Genomic DNA, 22,417 nt, shown 5'->3' with positions numbered 1-22,417 from the left:
GACGCGCCCGTGGCGTCATAGATAGACTTCACCAAGAGCTCTATCTGTCTGTCAGTGGCATCCTTCAGGGATGAGCCATCGGCAACAGACACAACGGACCTAGCAGCCAATCTGGATACTGGAGGATCCACCTTGGGAGAGTGTGCCCAGCCCTTAACGACTTCAGATGGAAAGGGATAACGCGTGTCAGGGTATGTGCGCACGTTGCTTTTTACCTGCTTTTTACCTGCTTTTTTGCTGCTTTTTCTTCTGCGCTGTTTAATGCCAAAATGGATGTGTTCTTCTATTCAAGCAAAGTCTATGGGAATTTGGGTTTCTTGTTCACACTATGTTGTTCAAAATGCTGCCTTTTTGAGGCAGAACTTTGGTCAAAAACTCAGCTTTTCAAAGAAGCAACATGTCAATTGTTTTTGCCATTTGGGTTTTGGACTGCAAAGCTGAGTTTTTGACCAAAGTTCTGCCACAAAAAGGCAGCATTTTGAACAACATAGTGTGAACAAGAAATCCAAATTCCCATAGACTTTGCTTGAATAGAAGAACACATCCATTTTGGCATTAAACAGCGCAGAAGAAAAAGCAGCAAAAAAGCAGGTAAAAAGCAGGTAAAAAGCAACGTGCGCACATACCCTCAGTGTGCCTTTTAGCAAAGGGCTTGTCCGGGACCGCTCTGGGCTTCTGGACAGCATCCCTGAAGTTAGAGTGATCAAAAAACGTATTGCGCGTACGTTTGGGGAACCGAAATTGGTGTTTCTCCTGCTGAGAAGCCGACTCCTCTACAGGAGGAGGCGGGGGTGAGAGATCCAACACCTGGTTGATGGACGAGATAAGATCATTTACTAAGGCGTCCCCCTCAGGTGTATCAAGGTTAAGGGCGAAGTCAGGGTCAGAGCCCTGAGTTCCCACGTCCGCCTCGTCTTCCTGAGAGTCCTCAAGCTGGGATCCCGAGCAGCGTGAGGAGGCCGGGGAGGAGTCCCAGCGAGACCGCTTAGCCGGTCTGGGACTGCGGTCCGGGCAGGAGTCCTCCGCCTGAGACCTAGGGGCTAACCTGGGAGCGCGCTGCGGCGCGGACCGAGAGGGGCCTGGAGGAGACAAGCTAACCGGGGTCGGGGCCTGTGAAGGGCCCGGTCTGGACTGCAATGCCTCAAGGAGCTTAGATGACCATTTGTCCATAGACTATGCAATGGAATGAGAAAGTGACTGAGAGAGTTTCTCAGCGAAAGAGGCCAACACCGGTGACTCTGTCCCTGCAGCCTGCTCAGGGGGAGCAGGGGGATCTACATGAGCCGAGGGGCCCACAAGTGCCCGAGGCTCCGGCTGAGCAAGCGTGGCAGGAGTCGAGCATTGCTCACAGTGAGGGTAGGTGGAACCCATAGGCAACATAGCCCCACAAGAGGTACAGGCCGCGAAAAAAACCTGTGCCTTAGTAGCTTTGCTCCTTGTGGACGACATGCTGTTGTCTCCTAGGAGAGTGACCACTGAGGGTATATGGGAAAAGGGTATACAGCCTGACCGAACAGATATATATATATATATATCTATTATATATATATATATATATATATATATATATATATATATATATATATATATATATATATATATATATATATATCTATTCCGGCACCCTAGGGGGACCAGCACCGGGTGACCGGTGTGGCTTACCGACCGCTAACGAGCGGAGTGTGTCCTCCAGATTCCCTGTCGTGGATCCCCCGGAGCTGCAGAGCTGTGTCACTGAGAAGCATCCACCGGCAGAATGCCAAAAAATGGCCGCCGGAGCTCTCAGGGGAGGAGTGGGGCCGAGGGCGGCGCCAGCAAAGAGCGGGAATCTGGGGTCCCCACAGTGGTCAATGAGGGGGGAGGGAGACATGCAGGATGCTCCAGCCCTCACATCCGACGTCATATCGGTAATCCCGCCCTTACCCCTGACAGGCAGGCCCGGGGGCGGGATTTTCGCGACTAGGCCGCGGCGAAGCCGGGGATTAAATTTGAGGCCGCGCCCGACTAGCAGGCACGGTCGGCGCGGAAGTCCGCCGGACTCCTCAGTTTTACAACTACTGCGGCTTCCGGGAAAAAGGTGCGCTCCCTGTACAGTCCCCCCATGGGGACACAGAGTACCTTCAAGTTGCAGGGCCCAGTCCCTGGGGTTGAAGAGGCTCCGGTCCGACAGGTTCCACCAGGGGCTGCGGATGGAGCACGGTCCCAGCAAATGGATGACCGCTCAGGATCCCACTTCTCCCAGAGCCGCATAAGGGATGGTGAAGGAGACGGCATGTGGCTCCAGCCTCCGTACCCGCAATGGGTACCTCAACCTTAACAGCACCGCCGACATAGTGGGGTGAGAAGGGAACATGCCGGGGGCCCCATCAGGGTCCTCTTTTCTTCCATCCGACATAACTATGTATGAGAATGCATGAGTGGATGTGTGCCTCCTTCCACACAAAGCATAAAACTGAGGAGCCCGTGGTCCACGGGAGGGTGTATAGGCAGAGGGGAGGGGTTACACTTTTTAAAGTGTAATACTTTGTGTGGCCTCCAGAGGCATAAGCTATACACCCAATTGTCTGGGTCTCCCAATGGAGCGACAAAGAAAATCTGTTTGGAGGGCTGGAAGAGAATTCTATCCTGTAGCCGTGAGATATGATGTCTCTCACCCACTGATCGGAGACTTGCTTTAACCAAGCGTCGCCAAAGTGGGAGAGCCTGCCACCGACTAAGGACGTGGCTGGAGCGGGCCGAGAGTCATGAGGAAACTGCCTTAGTGGCAGAACCTCCTGCGGTCTTCTGCGGAAGCGCTTTTGGGCGCCAGTTGGATTTCTGATCCTTGGCTGAGTTAGCGGATGAGGCGGAAGGCTTAGAGGATGACCAGTTGGAGGAACGAAAGGAACGAAACCTCGATTGATTCCTACCCTGGGCGGGTTTCCTGGTCTTGGTTTGTGGCATGGAAGTACTCTTCCCGCCAGTAGCTTCTTTAATGATTTCATCCAGCTGTTCACCAAACAGCCGTGAACCAGCAAAAGGGAGCCCAGCAAGAAACTTCTTGGAAGAAGCATCTGCCTTCCACTCTCGAAGCCACAAAATCCTGCGGATAACAAGAGAATTAGCTGAAGCCACCGCAGTGCGGTGAGCAGCCTCTAGCATGGCAGACATGGCATAAGATGAAAAGGCTGAAGCCTGAGCAGTTAAGGTAACCATCTCAGGCATAGATTCCTTGGTGAGGGAATGCATCTCCTCTAGAGAAGCAGAGATGGCTTTGAGAGCCCACACTGCTGCAAAAGACGGGGAAAACGCGGCCCCCGCAGCTTCATACACAGATTTGGCCAGAAGGTCAATCTGACGGTCAGTGGAATCTTTAAGTGAGGTGCCGTCAGCCACCGACACAACGGTCCGGGCTGATAGCCTAGACACCGGAGGGTCTACCTTTGGGGAGTGAGACCACTCCTTGACCACCTCAGGTGGAAATGGAAACCGGTCATCAGAACCACGCTTTGGAAAGCGTTTGTCAGGGCAGGCCCTGGGTTTGGTCACAGCGGTCTGAAAACTGGAGTGGTTAAAGAACACACTCTTCACTCTCTTAGGCGAGGTAAACTGATTTTTTTCTGCCAAAGAGAGTTGCTCCTCTGACACTGGCGGATTGAGATCCAGCACAGAATTAATAGAAGCAATCAAATCACTAAGATCTGAGTCACCCTCAGAGAAATCGATGGGATACATAGCCTCCGAGCCCCCAGTGAGGGCATCCTCCTCCTCTTGAGAGTCAGCTCTTGAGACAGAGCCGTGGGATGGGGAGGGGGAGGAAACCCTGCGCCTTCTCTTAGAAGGACGGGGTCTGGGATCAGATGATGAATCCTCCGTGAGCTCTGATGGACGGAGGTCAGAGGATAGGAGTCCTCTGTCAAGAGTATTAGAGGCACCCTGTGAGGGGGGCTGATGCATATTCATCAAAGTCCTGGACAAAAGTCCCATGGACTCAGCAAATGACTGGGATATGGACCTAGAAAAGGACTCTACCCAGGCCGGGGGTTCAATCACAGGTGCAGCAGCAGCCTGAGAGACCACTGGGCCTTGCTCCTTGTGTGAGACATGCTGCTGGTATACAGAGGTCCACAACTGGAGACCGGCTGTGGCTTACCAGACCGCTGAGCGCGGTGTTGTGTGCCCTCCAGATCCCGAAGCCCGGTCCCCCAGTCGCAGCACCTCAGCAGAGATGCAGAATGCAGGATGTCCCAGAGCAGAGTGAACTCTGCCTGAGAAATGACTAGGGGGCGTTCCTATAAAAGTGCAGGAACTGGAGGGCTATAGAGACCTGCAGGGAAGGAGGGACGCCCCAGCAGTGGGGAGTGTCCCTCCCCTGTGTAGAACGGCCGCCGGGAGGAGCCGAACCTGTCCCTCTGCATGAGTGACATGCGAGGGAAGGAAAATGAAACTAGGCCTCCGGCGAAGCCGGGGCCTAAATTTAAGCGGCGAGGCCGACAAGCAGGCACCATCGGCGCGGTTCTCAGGCAAAAGATAGAGAATCCGCCAGAAAAGTTAAAACAATCACATACAGCATACTCTCCCCTTACAATAAAGAACCGGGACCCCCAACATAAACATCTCAGGTACTTAGCTGCTGAGACGCAGGGCCATGTGCCTGGGGATGAGTGCTCCGGTCCAACAGAATCCTCAAGGGGCTGTGGATGGAGACCGGACTCCTGCCAGGCATGGAGACCGTGCTGGCTCCCACTTCAAGCCAGAGCCCAGAAGGGATGGTGAAGAAGCGCGACATGTAAGGCTGCAGCCTTGTAAATCAACCTTAACAACACCGCCGACACAGTGGGGTGAGAAGGGACATGCCAGGAGTCCAGACATGGACCCGCTTTTCTGCAAACTCTTTCCAAAAGTCAAACAAATCAGATGAGAATGCATGTGTGGATGTATGCCTCCTGACACAAAGCAATAAACTGGCTAGGACTGGCTACCAGGGGGTGTATAAGCTCAGAGGGAGGAGCTACACTTTTTAGTGTAGTACTGTGTGTGTCCTCCGGAGGCAGAAGCTAAACACCCATGGTATGGGTCTCCCAAAGGAACGATAAAGAAAAATCCTTTACTTGGAATTAAAGAAAAAAAACAACCACCTTCTTTCACCATTTTATTAACCCCAAAAACACTCCTGAAGGTCCGACATAGTCCACACGAGGTCCCACAACGAGTCAGCTCTGCTACATCTGAAATTACAGGGTACGATCATGGAACATGTCCGCACACTAACTGCAGATATAGAATGAGCCATAATCAGCAGTGACATCACTCAGGTTAGTTGCGGTCACAGCTGGACGTTCCAAGTAAAGAGAATAATTCTACACTCGGAAGAAGTCAAGGTGCACATGAAATGGGGTAGCCCAGAAATCACAACTTAATAATTCACTGCACTCTCTAAAAGTTTATGCAATAGTAGAATTTATTTGTGGTATATACAAAAAATGATTTTGATAGTGATAAGCGACTTGTCACTGGGGACGTTTCGACCCGTCCGGGTCTTTTTCAAAGAGTCGCTGTGGGAAAGGTTCCAGGATCAAGGAGGTGTTGGCATGCTGACACCTGCATGGCATGTGTCTGGTTCCCACGGTCCTCCACTTATGAAGTCAGCCAACCTGACCTCAGGTGGAGTCACTGAGTTTAATGAAGTACCCTGAGGTCAGGTTAACAGCGTTCACAGGTGGAGAACCATGGGAACCTCCAGCTGTTACCACAACTAACCTTATCGACATCACCATTGATCGCGGGTATTTTCTGCCTGCAGTTACAGCGTGCGGAAATGTTCCATGATCGCGTGCTGTAATTTCAGATGTAGCAGAGCTGAATCGTCGTGAAACCTTGTGTGGATTACGTTGGACCTTCAGGGGTGTTTTATGGTTAATAAAGTCGTGAAAGAGGGTGTTTCTTTTGTCTTTTATTCCCAATAAAGGATTATTCAGTGTTTGGTTTTATTTACTTTCACTTGCAGATTAGTAATGGAGGGGGTCTCATAGATGCCTCCCATTACTAATCTAGGGCTTAGTGGCAGCTGTGAGCTGTGATTAACCCCTTATTACCCCCAACTGACACCGCACCACGGCAATCAAGAAGAGTCAGGTACAGTGTTGGGACTGTCGCATGCAATTGATGCGACAATCCTGGGTGGCTGCAGGCTGCTATTTTTAGAATGGGGGGGACAATAAGCATAGGTCTCCCTAGACTGAGAATACCAGCCAAGATAAGAGCTGCAGCCTGTAGCTGTATGCTTTATCTGTTCTGGGTATCAAAATATGGTGGGACCCTATGCCAATATTTATATTTATTTATTTTATACCACAATAGATGCACACAGCGTCTGTGATTGGAAGCAGTCAGACGCTGTCACTCAGGGTAGGGGCGCGTCTGACTGCGACCAATGACAGACGCCGATGGGCAGGGAAAGCAATGCATATGCATGAAAGGCTAATGCAAGGCCATGGAAGTGAATGAGCAGGCACGGGAGCAGTTACAGCCGCACCGGAGACTCTAAGTATAGCGTGCATGCTCCTATCAGCCCTTATCCCCTCTAACCCCATTTTTAATTGTCAGAATCCCCACAGATTTATATGGGGACCGGCGTCCGGCCTCATTCCCGGGAACAATCCCTGGCCGGAACTGTATTTTTTTCTTTATTATTCCGGTTAGGTCCGCTGGTTCTGTCTATCTATAAGTCCGCCCATCACTAGTCATAATGCAAAGCATACCACATCCTTTAAAAAACATGGTGGAGGCAGTGTGATGGCCAGGCATGCATGGCTTCCAATAGCACAGGGTCAATAGTTTTCATTGATTATGTGACTGAAGAGAGAAACAGTCAGATGAATTCTGACGTGTACAGGGCTATACTTTCTGCTCAGATTCAACAAAATGCAGCAAGGTTGATTGGCCCGCCATCACCCCCATCCCGCTGAGGAAGCGAAGGAGACGTCTGGGACTGGGAGCTGTATTACCCCATGACTTGTGACTGTGGAGAATCCACGTATATTCATGGGTGACCAGTATGTCTATTTTGGATTAACAGGCAATTGTGCTTTTGATAATTAAGGTTAGCTCCTTTGTCTGTTTCACCCTTTTGATTATTTTTGTGCATAAACTCATTATGGGAGTGTTGCATTGTGTGCAAATTACCGTAATAGAGACTATATCACACTGCATACTGATAGGTTTGTCACAATGCAACTAAGGGTACCATCTCACTAAACGACGTACCAGCGATTCCGACCACGATATGACATGGTCAGGATCGCTGGTGCGTTGCTACATGGTCGCTGGTGAGCTGTCAATCAGACAGATCTCACCAGCGACCAGTGACCAGCCACCAGCGACTTGTGGAAACGATGCTGCGCTTGGTAACCAAGGTAAATATTGGGTAACTAAGCAAAATACTTTGCTTGGTTACCCAATATTTACCTTGGTTACCAGCGCACACCGCTTAGCGCTGGCTCCCTGCACTCGTAGCCAGGGTACACATCGGGTTACTATGCAAAGCATAGTTACCCAATGTGTACTCTGGCTACGTGTGCAGGGAGCCAGCACTGGCAGCCTGAGAGCGGCGTACGCTGGTAACCAAGGTAAATATCGGGTAACCAAGCAAAGAAGAGACAGAGAGGATTCAACAAGATCTAAACAAGCTGGAACAATGGGCAGCAACTATTAGAATGGTTTTTAACCCCTTCAGCCCCCAGGCACTTTCCGTTTTTGCTCCCCTTCTTCCGAGAGCCGTAACGTTTTTATTTTTCCATCAATCTTGCCATATGAGGGCTTGTTTTTTGCGGGACGAGTTGTACTTTTAAATGAAACCATAAGTTTTACCATATAGTGTACTGGAAAACAACAAAAAAAATTCCAAGTGTGGAAAAATTGCAAAAAAAGTGTGATCGCACAATAGTTTTTGGGATATTTTATTCACCGTGTTCACTATATGGTACAACTGATGTGTCATTGTGACGCCTGAGGTCAGTGCGAGTTTGAACCAAACATGTAGACACCAAACATTTGTAGACACCAAACATGTATAGGTTTACTTGTATCTAAGGGGTTAAAAAAAAAAATCACAAGTTTGTCCAATAAAAGTGGCGCACGTTTTACGCCATTTTCTGAAACCCGTAGCGTTCTCATTTTTTGGGATCTATGGCTCAGTGACGGCTTATTTTTTGCATCTCCATCTGACGTTTCTAATGGTACCATTTTTGCGCAGATGCTACATTTTGATCGCCTGTTATTGCATTTTGCGCCAAACTTGTGGCGACCAAAAAAACATAATTTTGGCGTTTGGAATTTTTTTGCCGCTACACTGTTTACTGATCAGATTAATTGATTTTATTTTTTGATAGATCGGGCGTTTCTAAAAACGCGGCAATACCAAATATGTGTATATTTTTTTTATTTTTTTTTATCGCGCATGTGACTTCCGGTGGGGGCGGCGGTAAATGAAAATCATGGCCGCGCGCATATAGACTTTGGCAGCGAGATGTAAGGGGTTAAATGTTCCGGGTGGAATGCGATTCCACTCGGAACATGCAGGCACACATGTCAGCTGTTAAAAACAGCTGATATGTGCGCGGATCGCCGCATCCTGCCAGCGGCAGGGGGCAGGGCTTAACCTCACACGCTCCATGACGGATAGATCCGTCAAAGGTCGTGAAGGGATTAACAGGGAGAAATGCAAAGTCATACATCTTGGCAAGAATAATGAAAAGAGCATATACAGCATGGGAGGAATAGAGCTATCCAAAAGCATGTGTGAAAAAGACTTAGGCTATGTGCGCACGTAGAGTTTGTCCCTGCAGAAATTTCTGCAGCGATTTGAACAGCACACGTGCGCTTCAAATCGCTGCAGAAAGAGTCCAGTTATGAAAAACAAAAAAGCCGATTTCATGCGCTCTGAGTGCAGCCCCTCCCATAGACAGAGCAGGGAATGCAGGCAGAGCGCAGGAAAGAAGTGACATGTCGCTTCTTAGAACGCGCGCTTCGGGCAGCAGCTGAAGCGCTGCGCTCTAATACGCCACGTGCGCACGTCTCCTGCATAATCTTCATAGATTATGCTGGGGACGCAGGACGCATGCAGTTACGCTGCGGTGCAGATCGCAGCGTAACTGCATGCAAATACGCAACGTGCGCACATAGCCTTAGGTATACTAATAGATCACAGACTGAACATGAGTCAACAGCAGCAAAAAAGGCAAACACTATTCTAGAATGTATTAACAGAAGCATACAGTCTAAATCACGTGAAGTCATTATCCCCCTTTACTCCTTTTTGGTCAGACCTCATCTGGAATATTGTGTCCAGTTCTGGGCACCACATTTTAAAAAAAGACATCAACAAACTGGAGCAAGTTCAGAGAAGAGTGACCAGAATGGTGACTGGTCTGCAAACCATGTCCTATGAGGAACGGTTACAGGATTTAGGATTGTTTAGCTTGCAAAGAGAAGACTGAGAGGAGACTTAATAGCTGTCTACAAATATCTTAAAGGCTGTCACAATGTAGAGGGATCAGTTTTTTCTCAAGGAAAGACTAGAAGCAATGGGATGAAACTGATGGGGAGGAGACACAAATTAGATATTAGAAAAAACTTTTTCACAGTTAGAGTGATCAATGAGTGGAACAGGCTGCCACGAGAGGTTGTGAGTTCTCCTTCAATGGAAGTCTTTAAAAAGAGGTTGGACGGATATCTGTCTGGGATGATTTAGTGAATCCTGCTTTGAGCAGAGGGTTGGACTAGATGACCCAGGAGGTCCATTCCAACTCTAATATTCTATGATTCTATGAAAGCGCTTCGCTTAGTTACCCAATGTGTACCTTGGTTCCCAGCGTCCGCAGCTTCCAGACGCCGGCTCCCTGCACATTCAGATCGTTGCTCTCTCGCTGTCTAACACAGCGATGTGTGCTTCACAGCGGGAGAGCAACGAGCAAAAAATGAACCAGCACTGTGTGTAACGATCAGCGATTTCACAGCAGGGGCCAGGTCGCTGCTTAGTGTCACACACAGCGAGATCGCTGATGAGGTCACTGCTGCGTCACAATACCTGTGACTCAGCAGCGATCTCGCTATGTGAGAAGTACCCCTAAGAATTACTATGACTCCCTTTTTGTTTGGTAATTGGTTTGGAGACATACTGGTCATGGAAGTACTCTGTATAAAACCATTTGATTGATAAATTAGAAAAACTTTTTAAAAAAGGTATAACTGTTGTTTGTATATTCCATAAATAAAGGTTACCTTTTCTGAAAATGATACTCCATGTGTGTTTTATATACACAGTTGTTTATGTCTGGGTTGGAGATTTTTCAGATGGATGGTCCAATAAAAGGGAATTATACCCTATATTAATACATTTTTGTATGATGTTACGTCAATCATTTTCCCGTTTTTTCTGTGATCGGTTATATAAAATATTACAAATGAACATTTTAATTTTTATAAAGTAAATTCTGTCCAATTACTTTTGCGCCCCTGAAATGAGGAGGATTTGTAGAAAAATGGCTGCAATTCCGAAATGTTTCACAGGAAATTTTTGTTCAACCCCTGTCATTTAACCTGAAAGTCTGCACTTCAATTGCATCTCAATTGTTTCATTTTAAATAAAAAATAGCGGCATGTAGAGCTCACATCACAAAGATTCGGACACTGTCCAGATATTTCTGGACCTTACTGTATATCGTTACGTATGAATGCTGCAGCTTCTAGGCAGTGTAATGACAGAATAATGGAGAATTTAAGAGGAAAGAAACTAATTTATGAAACCCAAACAAGTATGTAAAGATATATCAGAACACTCTACACTTTCAGCCTCCATGTATGACAAACAGCAGTCATGTTACAATTAAAACGCATAAAGAAATCATTCTCTGTGTCCAAGAATAAGACCAGTCATGTCCTTCCTCCACATCACTGTCCGAAATCTGACAGTAGGACAACTGCATGGAGCAGGAGGGTCCTCGGTGCCCAGTCTGCAGGACAGGTTGTTAAGCACCGTTTCCTTGACTAAGCTCCGTCCTAGATTAATTTGTTTTCTCTGCAGCACTACTACCAGCATTTATAGGAAGAAACATAATATTATGCAGAAAGACAAATCGTGAGAGCAATGTTATCTCCTGCTTACCTTTGTCCTTCAGAATGAATATCTTGGTCTGCACCGTGATAGATACTTTCCTTATGCAAGTCATTACGAGAATGACACAGGACGTTTTTCTTTATTTTTATTAAAGAGAATCTATCAGCAGGTTTTTCCTCCCCCTGAGAGCATCATAACGTAGAGACAGAGACCCTGATTCCAGCGATATGTCACTTACTGAGCTGTTTGCTGCCATTTTGATAAAATCCATGTTCTCTCTGCTGCAGATCTAGCAGTTATACAGAGCTTATGAATATGCTGGACTATCTGGCAGCACGCCAAGTAGTCCTCGAATGATAAAATCATTGTTTAATCAGCAGTAGATTAACAAAACTACACTCAGCAGCCCAGTAAGTGACAAACCACTGGAATCAGGATCTCCCCTACATTATGCTGCTCTCAGATTACGTGGCAAAAACCTGGTGACAGATTCTCTTTAACATTGTCCTTTGACGATAAGCTGAAGACAAAAAGCATTCAGCTGTAATATTTTGGAGAATCATACAGTAAGGTCTGATTCATTAAGACTGGCATTTCAGACACCAGTCTTAATGAAGGGTGCGCAGAGGTAAGAAGCAAAATAATTCATTAGTGAATTAGACTCAATCTGCTAGCAATGCCTCACCAGACAATGACTAGAGAACATTTCTGGGAAAAGTCACAATAAGTTGGCATAACTTTTGAAAACTTTGCCAGGCAGGGCGTTGCTACACACCATACATGTTCCACCTACTTTGTCGGACCTAGGCAAGACTGGTGTGAACATGCCCAACGTCCCAAACATTTTCACAATTCAAAGTATTTTAAGTGAAATGTGAAAACACATTGATGAATCGGGGCCCAAGTGCTCAATTATACTACATAGCCAACACATGGAAAAGAGGTTTCACATAAGCCCCATTGGAATCATTGCTTTGCCCAATATGAGGATGAACAGACATCTAGGTCCTCCAGAATAAGACTATGTTCACATGTGGCATTTTAGGTTAAAAAAATAGAAATAAAAAAAATTGTTTTTCCCTGCAAATTATAAGCTGCTTTTTACAGTACCAGCAAAACCTATAAGGCTATGTGCCCACGGGGACAGTGTCCTGCGGTTATATCCGCAAGACATTCCGCAGGTGCTCCCAGAAATCCGCAACAGAACTTTCTCTGTTTCAATGCTGCGGATATACAGCGGAATGTCGTGCGGATATGATGCGGACATTCTGCATTGAGGATACAGTACCATGGCTTCGGCACTGCATCCTCAATGCAGAACAAGTGCTGCAGTGATCGGGGTACTCATACTTACCTCCATCATGTAGCACCTCGCTTTCCGGCGGCCGGGTCACTGTCAAGCAGCGTCTGGTTCACTGTGCTGGAGGTGGGCGGGCCTGAACTAGCTCCGGATGTCACATGACCGGAGCTCGTGCAGGCCCCGCCCACCTCTTCCTTCCTGTACCTGGCTGGATCAACTGCGCTGCTGTACACCGGACGGAGAAAGTGACTCGGGTCTCTATCAAGCCAGGTAAGTATATGGGACCCTGCGGAGAAATCTGCAACAATAATTGACATGCTGCAGATTTTTCCGCACGAAAATCCGCACGATTTCCGCTGCGGAAAAATCCACAGCGTGGGCACAGCATTTCCCAAATGCCATAGAAATGGCTGGGGAGTAGCTGTGCTGCAGATTTCTGGAAAATCCGCGGCTTTTCCGCGAGAAATCCACAGCAAAATCCGCGCATTTTCCGCAGCAAGGGCACATAGCCTAAGATCTCTGGAATCTCACACACACCTAACCACCAAAATGCTGCAAATGCAGCGTTTTTACTACCAAGAGGGCAGGTTTTGGCTGCAGAAAAAAAAAAAGATACTCTTTTTATTCACTCTTGCTCTAGTTATTATTTGGGGGACCTAACTGAATATAATAAGATCTATGCAATTAGTGGTGTAAAGCGGGCTTTACACGCTGCGACATCGCTAATGCGGAGTCGTTGGGGTCACGGAATTTGTGACGCACATCCGGCCGCATTAGAGATGCCGTTGCGTGTGACACCGATAAGCGATTTTGCATCGTTGCAAAAACGTGCAAAATCGCTAATCGGCGACATGGGGGTCCATTCTTAAAAATCGTTACTGCTGCAGTAACGAAGTTGTTGCTCGTTCCTGCGGCAGCACACATCGCTGCGTGTGACGCCGCAGGAACGAGGAAGCCCCCCTTACCTGCCTCCCGGTCGCTATGCGGAAGGAAGGAGGTGGGCGGGATGTTACGTCCCGCTCAGCTCCGCCCCTCCGCTGCTATTGGGCGGCGGTTCAGTGACGCTTCAATGACGTCGCTGTGACGCCGCACGGACCGCCCCCTTAGAAAGGAGGCGGTTCGCCCGTCACAGCGACGTCGCCGGACAGGTAAGTATGTGTGACGGCTGTTGTGCGACACGGGCAGCGATTTGCCCGTGTCGCGCAACAGATGGGGGCGGGTACCCACACTAGCGATATCGGGACCGATATCGCAGTATGTAAAGTAGCCTTAAGAATGAATTAGATGAGCTATCTGGTGACTGCTCCTACTCCCAGCTACAAGACTTCTCCTGAGCTGCACCAATCCTCTGGAATACTCTACCCCAAGAAACTAAGACGATCCACCACTTTTACAGCTTCAGATGCTCCCTAAAAACACATCTTTTTAGGGTGGCCTATAACCCTCCCTAACTGAAGTCAATTCATATATATCCCCCCACTATTTCTCAGAGCATAACTCTCCCTCAAACTCCACCATACCCAAAAGCATTACAAAGATTGGCTGGTGACTGCCTCATGCAGCCTTTATCTATCCCCCATTTCTTCAAGATGGCTAGACTGTTGTTGGAAATGAGCACTTGTATCTTGTGTCACCCCCACCTCACCCCACTGTAGATTGTAAGCTCTTACGAGCATGGTTGTCTTTATTTTGGCTTTAATTATTGTATTTTCTATAACTGCTATAACTTTTGAATGTTTGTATATGAACCTCTGTGGAATATGTTGGCGCTATAAATTTAAAGATTATTATTATTATTATTATTATTATTATTGTTGTTGTGAAACCTTGGTGGGTTTTCTTAGGATTATTACTCTATTGTAAAAAAAAAAACAATGAATAAATAAAATTGCTCAGACATAAAAGTTACAAGTATAAATACGCTCTTTAACTGCCTATACTGGTGTTATATTTACGTTTTATAGCGCTTGATCTTGATGTTGCTTTATCAAACAGATGTTATTAGTTAAAAGGGTACAACACTATCTTTTGTTTAACAACAATTATGCATTATGCAAATGGAAATGACTCTAGTTAAAAATGAACAAACATTAAAAATAGAAAAAAAAAGACCTGAAGCATAAAAGAGCCTATTACCTTTACTCTTTCATGTTCCTTCCCAAGTGATTCATATTCCAATAAAAGCTGGAAGAAAAAAAAAAGAAACAATGTAATGTTAGCCAAAAAGTTTGCAGGAATGGAACTCATTTGCCGTATTTTTCGGACTATAAGAAGCACCCTGGTTTTAGAGGAGGAAAATATATTTTATATATATATATATATATATATATATATATATATATATATATATATATATATATATATATATATATATATATATATATATATATATATATATATTAGGATGGATGGGGATCATATACAAGGCAGGAGGATCACTACCAGGATAGGGTACCATAGTAGAGAATTTGGGGACATTACCCCCATAACAGTGTAAGCAGCAGATCCTCGCCCACTAACAGTGTGTCATGGCCATATTTTTTGCTTAAAATTTTATATATATTATATATATATATCCATCCCTCATCCTGGTATATGCCCACATCCTGATATGTGCCCCATACCTGTTATATACCCCTATTCTGATAAATACCGCCATCTTGATATGTGCCCCAATCCTGCTTTATACCCCCATGCTGATAAACGCCCCCATCCTGATAAATGCCCCCATGCTGTTATGTGCCACGCATCCTATGGCACACAAAAAATAAACGTTTATGCTCACCTTTCCTCGCTCTACGCAGCATCACTCGTCTTCCTGTCAGTGCCAGCAGCAGCGCCGCTGACCTGTGTGGAGCCGTGAGAACAGTGATGACCTTATCACTGTGTGCATCACTCTCCAGACATATCAGCGGGCAGGCAGGGATCGGTGGCCGGTGAATATGCTTATGCATATATATTGCTGCAGTGAATATAGCAACACATGATCACTCCAGGCTGTAGTTGCCAGGGATGATGACGCGGGCCGTCTGTTAATTATGGGCGCACCCCCGCCCATCATCCCGCCCACCTGTCAGTGCGCGGCTTCAGAGATGATGGACGTCGGGATGCAGTGCATGTGAAAAGAGATAATGAGAGGGCATACGGAGTCACGGTGGGCGCTGCTTCATGAGGTGTTTTTCAGCAAATTTAACTCTGGCCTGTCTATTTTTGGAATTGATGAATGGTTTGCATCTAGATGTGAACCCTTTGTATTTACTTTGATGGAGTCTTCTCTTTACTGTTGACTTAGAGACAGATACACCTACTTCACTGAGAGTGTTCTGGACTTCAGTTGATGTTGTGAACGGGTTCTTCTTCACCAAAGAAAGTATGCGGCGATCATCCACCACTGTTGTCATCCGTGGACGCCCAGGCCTTTTTGAGTTCCCAAGCTCACCAGTCAATTCCTTTTTTCTCAGAATGTACCCGACTGTTGATTTTGCTACTCCAAGCATGTCTGCTATCTCTCTAATGGATTTTTTCTTTTTTTTCAGCCTCAGGATGTTCTGCTTCACCTCAATTGAGAGTTCCTTAGACCGCATGTTGTCTGGTCACAGCAACAGCTTCCAAATGCAAAACCACACACCTGTAATCAACCCCAGACCTTTTAACTACTTCATTGATTACAGGTTAACGAGGGAGACGCCTTCAGAGTTAATTGCAGCCCTTAGAGTCCCTTGTCCAATTACTTTTGGTCCCTTGAAAAAGAGGAGGCTATGCATTACAGAGCTATGATTCCTAAACCCTTTCTCCGATTTGGATGTGAAAACTCTCATATTGCAGCTGGGAGTGTGCACTTTCAGCCCATATTATATATATAATTGTATTTCTGAACATGTTTTTGTAAACAGCTAAAATAACAAAACTTGTGTCACTGTCCAAATATTTCTGGACCTAACTGTATGCAGTTGGAATTTTATAGGTTACATCATTGAAAATCAAAGATATATTACAATATAAATGCCCTACTTCTATATACCGTATTTTTCGGACTATAAGACGCACCTGACCATAAGACACACCCTGGTTTTAGAGCAGGAAAATAGGAAAATAAAATTTTAAGCAAAAAATGGAGTAATGACACACTGTTATGGGGCAAGGATCTGCTGCTGACACTGTTATGGGGGTAATGTCCCCAAATTTTCTACTAAGATACCCCATCCTGGTAATGATCCTCATGCCTTGTATATACAGTATATACCCCCAACCTGCTCATATACCCCCATCCTGCTATATACCCCCATCCTGTTCATACACCCCCATCCTGCTCATATACCCCCATCCTGCTCATATACCCCCATCCTGCTCATATACCCCCAACCTGCTCATATACCCCCAGCCTTGCTCATAATATACCCCCATCCTGCTCATAATATACCCCAATCCTGCTCATATACCCCCATCCTGCTCATAATATACCCCATCCTGCTATACACCCCCATGCTGGTATACGGCCCGTATCCTGTGGCACATAAAAAAAATAAACGTTCATACTCACCTTACCTCACCTCACTCCCTCTAGCATCACTCCTCCTCCTGTCTGTGTCAGCGGCTGCGCCGCTGAGTGGAGCCGTCCCTGTTCCCCTGCAGTACCACGATCTCCTCCTGGCTGCCGGCGGCCGCTGAGTGGAGCCGTCCCCGTTCCCCTGCAGCACCGCGATGTCCTCCTGGCTGCCGGCGGCTGCGTGTGGACACGTGCGCACAGCGATGATATCATCGCTGTGCGCACCGCTAGTCTCCACTCAGCGGCCGCCGGCACAGACAGGAGGACATTGCGGTGCTACAGGGGAACGGGGACGGCTCCACTCAGCGGCCACCGGCAGCCAGGAGGAGATCGCGGTACTGCAGGGGAACAGTGACAGGTGAGTGTACTGATTCACTGCACCCCGCGCTGATGATGATGCACGGGGGGGCAGTGAATACAGCCGCACATGATCACTCCAGGCTGTAGTTGGCAGGGGTGATCATGTGGGCCGGCTGTTTATCCCTCGCCCATCATCCCGCCCACCTGTCAGTGCTGAGAGATGATGGGCGGGATGATGGGCGTGCATATTAAATGAGCGGGTCCATGTGGTCACGGCAGGCGCTGCTGCAGCCTGCTCATGCCCCCCGATGACCCGCTCCACCGCAGCACCCTCATTCCGCGCAGCCCTACATTCAGACCATAAGACGCACCACATTTCGGGGGAAAAAAGTGCGTCTTATGGTCCGAAAAGAAGGGAATTTTGTTTACTTACCGTAAATTCCTTTTCTTCTAGCTCCTATTGGGAGACCCAGACAATTGGGTGTATAGCTTCTGCCTCCGGAGGCCACACAAAGTATTACACTCAAAAGTGTAACCCCTCCCCTCTGCCTATACACCCCCCGTGCATCACGGGCTCCTCAGTTTTGGTGCAAAAGCAGGAAGGAGGAAACTTATAAATTGGTTTAAGGTAAATTCAATCCGAAGGATGTTCGGAGAACTGAAAACCATGAAACAATTGAACATGAACAACATGTGTACACAAAAGAACAACTAGCCCGAAGGAAACAGGGGCGGGTGCTGGGTCTCCCAATAGGAGCTAGAAGAAAAGGAATTTACGGTAAGTAAACAAAATTCCCTTCTTCTTTGTCGCTCCATTGGGAGACCCAGACAATTGGGACGTCCAAAAGCAGTCCCTGGGTGGGTAAAAGAATACCTCGATAACAAGAGCCGACACGACTCCCTCTTACAGGTGGGCCACCGCCGCCTGAAGGACTTGCCTACCTAGACTGGCATCTGCCGAAGCATAGGCATGCACTTGATAGTGCTTTGTGAAAGTGTGCATACTAGACCACGTAGCTGCCTGACACACTTGTAGAGCCGTTGCCTGGTGCCGCAATGCCCAGGACGCCCCCACGGCTCTGGTAGAATGGGCTTTCAGCCCCGAAGGAATCGGAAGCCCCGAAGAACGGTAAGCTTCAAGAATCGGTTCCTTGATCCACCGAGCCAAGGTTGACTTGGAAGCTTGCGAACCCTTACGCTGACCAGCCACAAGGACAAAAAGCGCATCTGAACGGCGCAGGGGCGCTGTGCGAGACACGTAGAAACGGAGTGCTCTCACTAGATCTAATGAGTGCAAATCCTTTTCAAAGCGGTGAATTGGATTAGGGCAAAATGAAGGTAAGGTGATATCCTGATTGAGATGAAAAGGCGATACCACCTTAGGGAGAAATTCCGGAACAGGACGGAGAACCACCTTATCCTGGTGAAAAACCAAGAAGGGGGCTTTGCATGACAGTGCTGCAAGCTCCGACACTCTACTGAGTGAAGTAACTGCTACTAGAAATGCCACTTTCTGCGAAAGACGTGATAAGGAGACATCCCGCAGCGGCTCAAAAGGCGGTTTCTGAAGAGCCGTTAGCACCCTGTTAAGGTGCCAGGGTTCAAGCGGGCGCCTGTAAGGTGGGACTATGTGGCAAACTCCCTGCAGGAACGTGCGGACCTGCGGAAGCTTGGCCAGGCGCTTTTGAAAGAATATTGAGAGTGCCGAAACTTGCCCCTTGAGAGAACTAAGTGACAACCCCTTATCCATTCCGGATTGAAGGAATGAAAGAAAAGTGGGTAAGGCAAAAGGCCAGGGAGTAAAACCCTTGTCAGAACACCAGGACAAGAAAATCCGCCAAGTCCTGTGATAGATCTTGGCGGACGTCGGTTTCCTGGCCTGTCTCATAGTGGCAATGACATCCTGAGACAACCCTGAAGACGCTAGGAGCCAGGACTCAATGGCCACACAGTCAGGTTGAGGGCCGCAGAATTTAGATGGAAAAACGGCCCTTGCGACAGCAAGTCTGGGCGGTCTGGCAGCGCCCACGGCTGACCCACCGTGAGATGCCACAGATTCGGGTACCATGACCGCCTCGGCCAGTCTGGGGCAACGAGAATGGCGCGACGGCAGTCGGACCTGATCTTGCGTAGTACTCTGGGCAGCATTGCCAGAGGAGGAAATACATAAGGCAGTCGAAACTGCGACCAATCCTGGAGTAATGCGTCCGCCGCCAGAGCTCTGTGATCTTGAGATCGTGCCATGAAGGCCGGGACCTTGTTGTTGTGCCGTGACGCCATGAGATCGACGTCCGGCGTTCCCCAGCGGCGACAGATCTCTCGAAACACTTCTGGGTGCAGGGACCATTCCCCCGCTTCCATGCCCTGACGACTGAGAAAATCTGCTTCCCAGTTTTCTACGCCCGGTATGTGAACTGCGGAGATGGTGGATGCTGTGGCTTCCACCCACTGCAGAATTCGCTGGACTTCTTGGAAGGCTTGACGACTCCGCGTGCCGCCTTGGTGGTTGATGTATGCGACGGCAGTGGCGTTGTCCGACTGGATACGGATCTGCCTGCCCTCCAGCAACTGCTGGAAAGCCAATAGTGCCAGATACACTGCCCTTATCTCCAGGACATTGATCTGAAGGGAAGACTATCGGAGTCCAGGTTCCCTGAGCCCTGTGATGGAGGAATACCGCTCCCCACCCTGACAGGCTCGCGTCCGTAGTGACCACAGCCCAGGCTGGGGGCAGGAAGGATTTTCCCTGTGATAGAGAAGTGGGAAGAAGCCACCACTGAAGAGACGTCTTCGTTGCAGGGGAAAGAGAGACGTTCCTGTCGAGAGAGTTCGACCTCCTGTCCCATTTGTGGAGAATGTCCCACTGGAGCGGACGCAGATGGAATTGCGCGAAGGGCACTGCTTCCATCGCTGCCACCATCTTCCCCAGGAAGTGCATGAGGCGTCTCAAGGGGTGTGACTGAGTCTGAATCAGAGATTGCACCCCTGCCTGCAGTGACAGCTGTTTGTCTAGTGGTAGCTTGACTACCGCTGACTGTGTATGAAACTCCTAGATAGGTCAGAGATTGGGTCGGTGTCAACTTGGATTTTGGGAAGTTGATGAGCCACCCGAACTGCTGGAGGGTCTCCAGAGCGACGGTAAGGCTGTGTTGACACGCCGCCCGAGACGGTGCCCTGACTAGGAGATCGTCTAAGTAGGGAATCACCGAGTGTCCCTGAGAATGCAGGACCGCCACAACGGATGCCATGACTTTGGTGAAAACCCGTGGGGCTGTCGCCAGGCCGAAGGGCAATGCCACGAACTGAAGGTGTTCGTCCCCGATGGCGAAACGCAAAAAGCGTTGATGTTCTGGTGCGATCGGCACATGGAGATAAGCATCCTTGATGTCGATCGATGCAAGGAAGTCTCCTTGTGACATCGAGGCGATGACCGAGCGGAGAGATTCCATCCGGAATCGTCTGGTGCTCACGTGTTTGTTGAGCAATTTGAGGTCCAGAACGGGACGGAATGATCCGTCTTTCTTTGGCACCACGAATAAGTTGGAGTAAAAACCGCGACCCTGTTCCTGAGTGGGAACGGGGGTCACGACTCCTTCTTTTTTCAGAGCGTCCACTGCTTGAAAAAGTGCGTCTGCTCGCGCGGGGATGTTCTGAAAAAACGAGTCGGAGGACGAGAGCTGAACTCTATCCTGTAACCGTGAGACAGGATGTCTCTCACCCATCGGTCTTGAACATGTGGCCACCAGGCGTCGCGAAAGCGGGAGAGCCTGCCACCGACCGAGGATGCGGTTCAGGGATGCTGTGAGTCATGAGGAGGCCGCCTTGAAGGCGGTGCCTCCGGCGGCCTTTTGGGGGCGTGACTTAGACCGCCACGCATAGGAGTTCCTCTGGCCTTTGTCCTGTCTATTGGACGAAGAGGACTGTGGCTTGGCGGAGGGACGAAAGGACCGAAACCTCGATTGTATTTTTCGTTGCTGAGGTCTCTTAGGTTTGGATTGGGGTAAGGAGGAGTCCTTTCCCTTGGATTCCTTAATAATCTCATCCAATCGTTCGCCAAACAATCTCTCGCCAGAAAACGGCAAACCGGTTAAGAACCTCTTGGAAGCCGAGTCTGCCTTCCATTCGCGCAGCCACATGGCCCTGCGGACTGCAACAGAATTAGCGGATGCCACCGCTGTACGGCTAGCAGAGTCTAGGACTGCGTTCATGGCGTAGGAAGAAAACGCCGACGCCTAAGAGGTTAAAGGTGAAACCTGCGGGGCAGACGTACGTGTGACCGCATTAATCTCAGCCAGACAAGCTGAGATAGCTTGGAGTGCCCACACGGCTGCAAAAGCCGGGGCAAAAGACGCGCCCGTGGCCTCATAGATGGATTTCACCAGGAGTTCTATCTGCCTGTCAGTGGCATCTTTTAGTGATGAGCCATCTGCAACCGAAACCACAGATCTAGCCGCCAATCTGGAGACTGGGGGATCCACCTTAGGACATTGAGCCCAACCCTTAACTACGTCAGCGGGGAAGGGGTAACGTGTGTCAGTAAGGCGCTTAGTAAAGCGCTTGTCCGGAACCGCTCTGGGCTTCTGGACAGCATCCCTGAAATTAGAGTGATCAAAAAATGCACTCCGTGTACGTTTGGGAAACCGAAACTGGTGTTTCTCCTGCTGAGAGGCCGACTCCTCTATAGGTGGAGGCGGGGGAGATAGATCCAACACCTGATTGATGGACGAGATAAGATCATTTACTAAGGCGTCCCCTTCAGGTGTATCAAGATTGAGAGCAACATCAGGGTCCGAGCCCTGAGCTGCAACCTCCGCCTCGTCCTCCAGAGAGTCCTCAAGCTGGGAACCCGAGCAGCGTGAAGAAGTCGGGGAAGATTCCAAGCGAGCCCGCTTAGCTGGTCTAGGACTGTGGTCCGTGGAGGAGTCCTCCACGTGAGACCTAGGGTCCACCCCGGCCGGGGTGTACCGAGAGGGACCTGGAGGCGCCGATCTAACAGGGTCTGGGGCCTGTGTAAGGACCGGTCTGGACTGCAGGGCTTCCAGCAACTTGGCAGACCATTTGTCCATAGACTGAGCCATGGATTGTGAGAGTGACTCTGAGAGCTTTTCAGCAAAAACTGCAAACTCTGTCACTGCCACCTGGACAGTGGAAGCAGGGGGGTCTGCCTGAGCCGAGG

General features: G+C 48.6%; 1 protein-coding gene across 1 annotated transcript in view; it reads right to left on the bottom strand.

Moving 5' to 3' along the window:
- The window catches only part of MPHOSPH9 (M-phase phosphoprotein 9), a 213,125-nt gene that overhangs the window by 135,834 nt on the left and 54,874 nt on the right, over positions 1 to 22,417 (bottom strand). Inside the window, exon 14 of the mRNA XM_075322863.1 lies at positions 14,532 to 14,579. Coding sequence (XP_075178978.1) covers positions 14,532 to 14,579 — 48 coding nt within the window. The remainder of the gene's footprint in view (positions 1 to 14,531; positions 14,580 to 22,417) is intronic.

The sequence above is a fragment of the Anomaloglossus baeobatrachus genome, chromosome 1 (genome assembly GCF_048569485.1).
Source record: "Anomaloglossus baeobatrachus isolate aAnoBae1 chromosome 1, aAnoBae1.hap1, whole genome shotgun sequence".
NCBI classification, from domain to species: domain Eukaryota; kingdom Metazoa; phylum Chordata; class Amphibia; order Anura; family Aromobatidae; genus Anomaloglossus; species Anomaloglossus baeobatrachus.
Note: the sequence above shows the minus strand (reverse complement) of the source record. Positions and strands in the feature narration are given on the sequence as shown.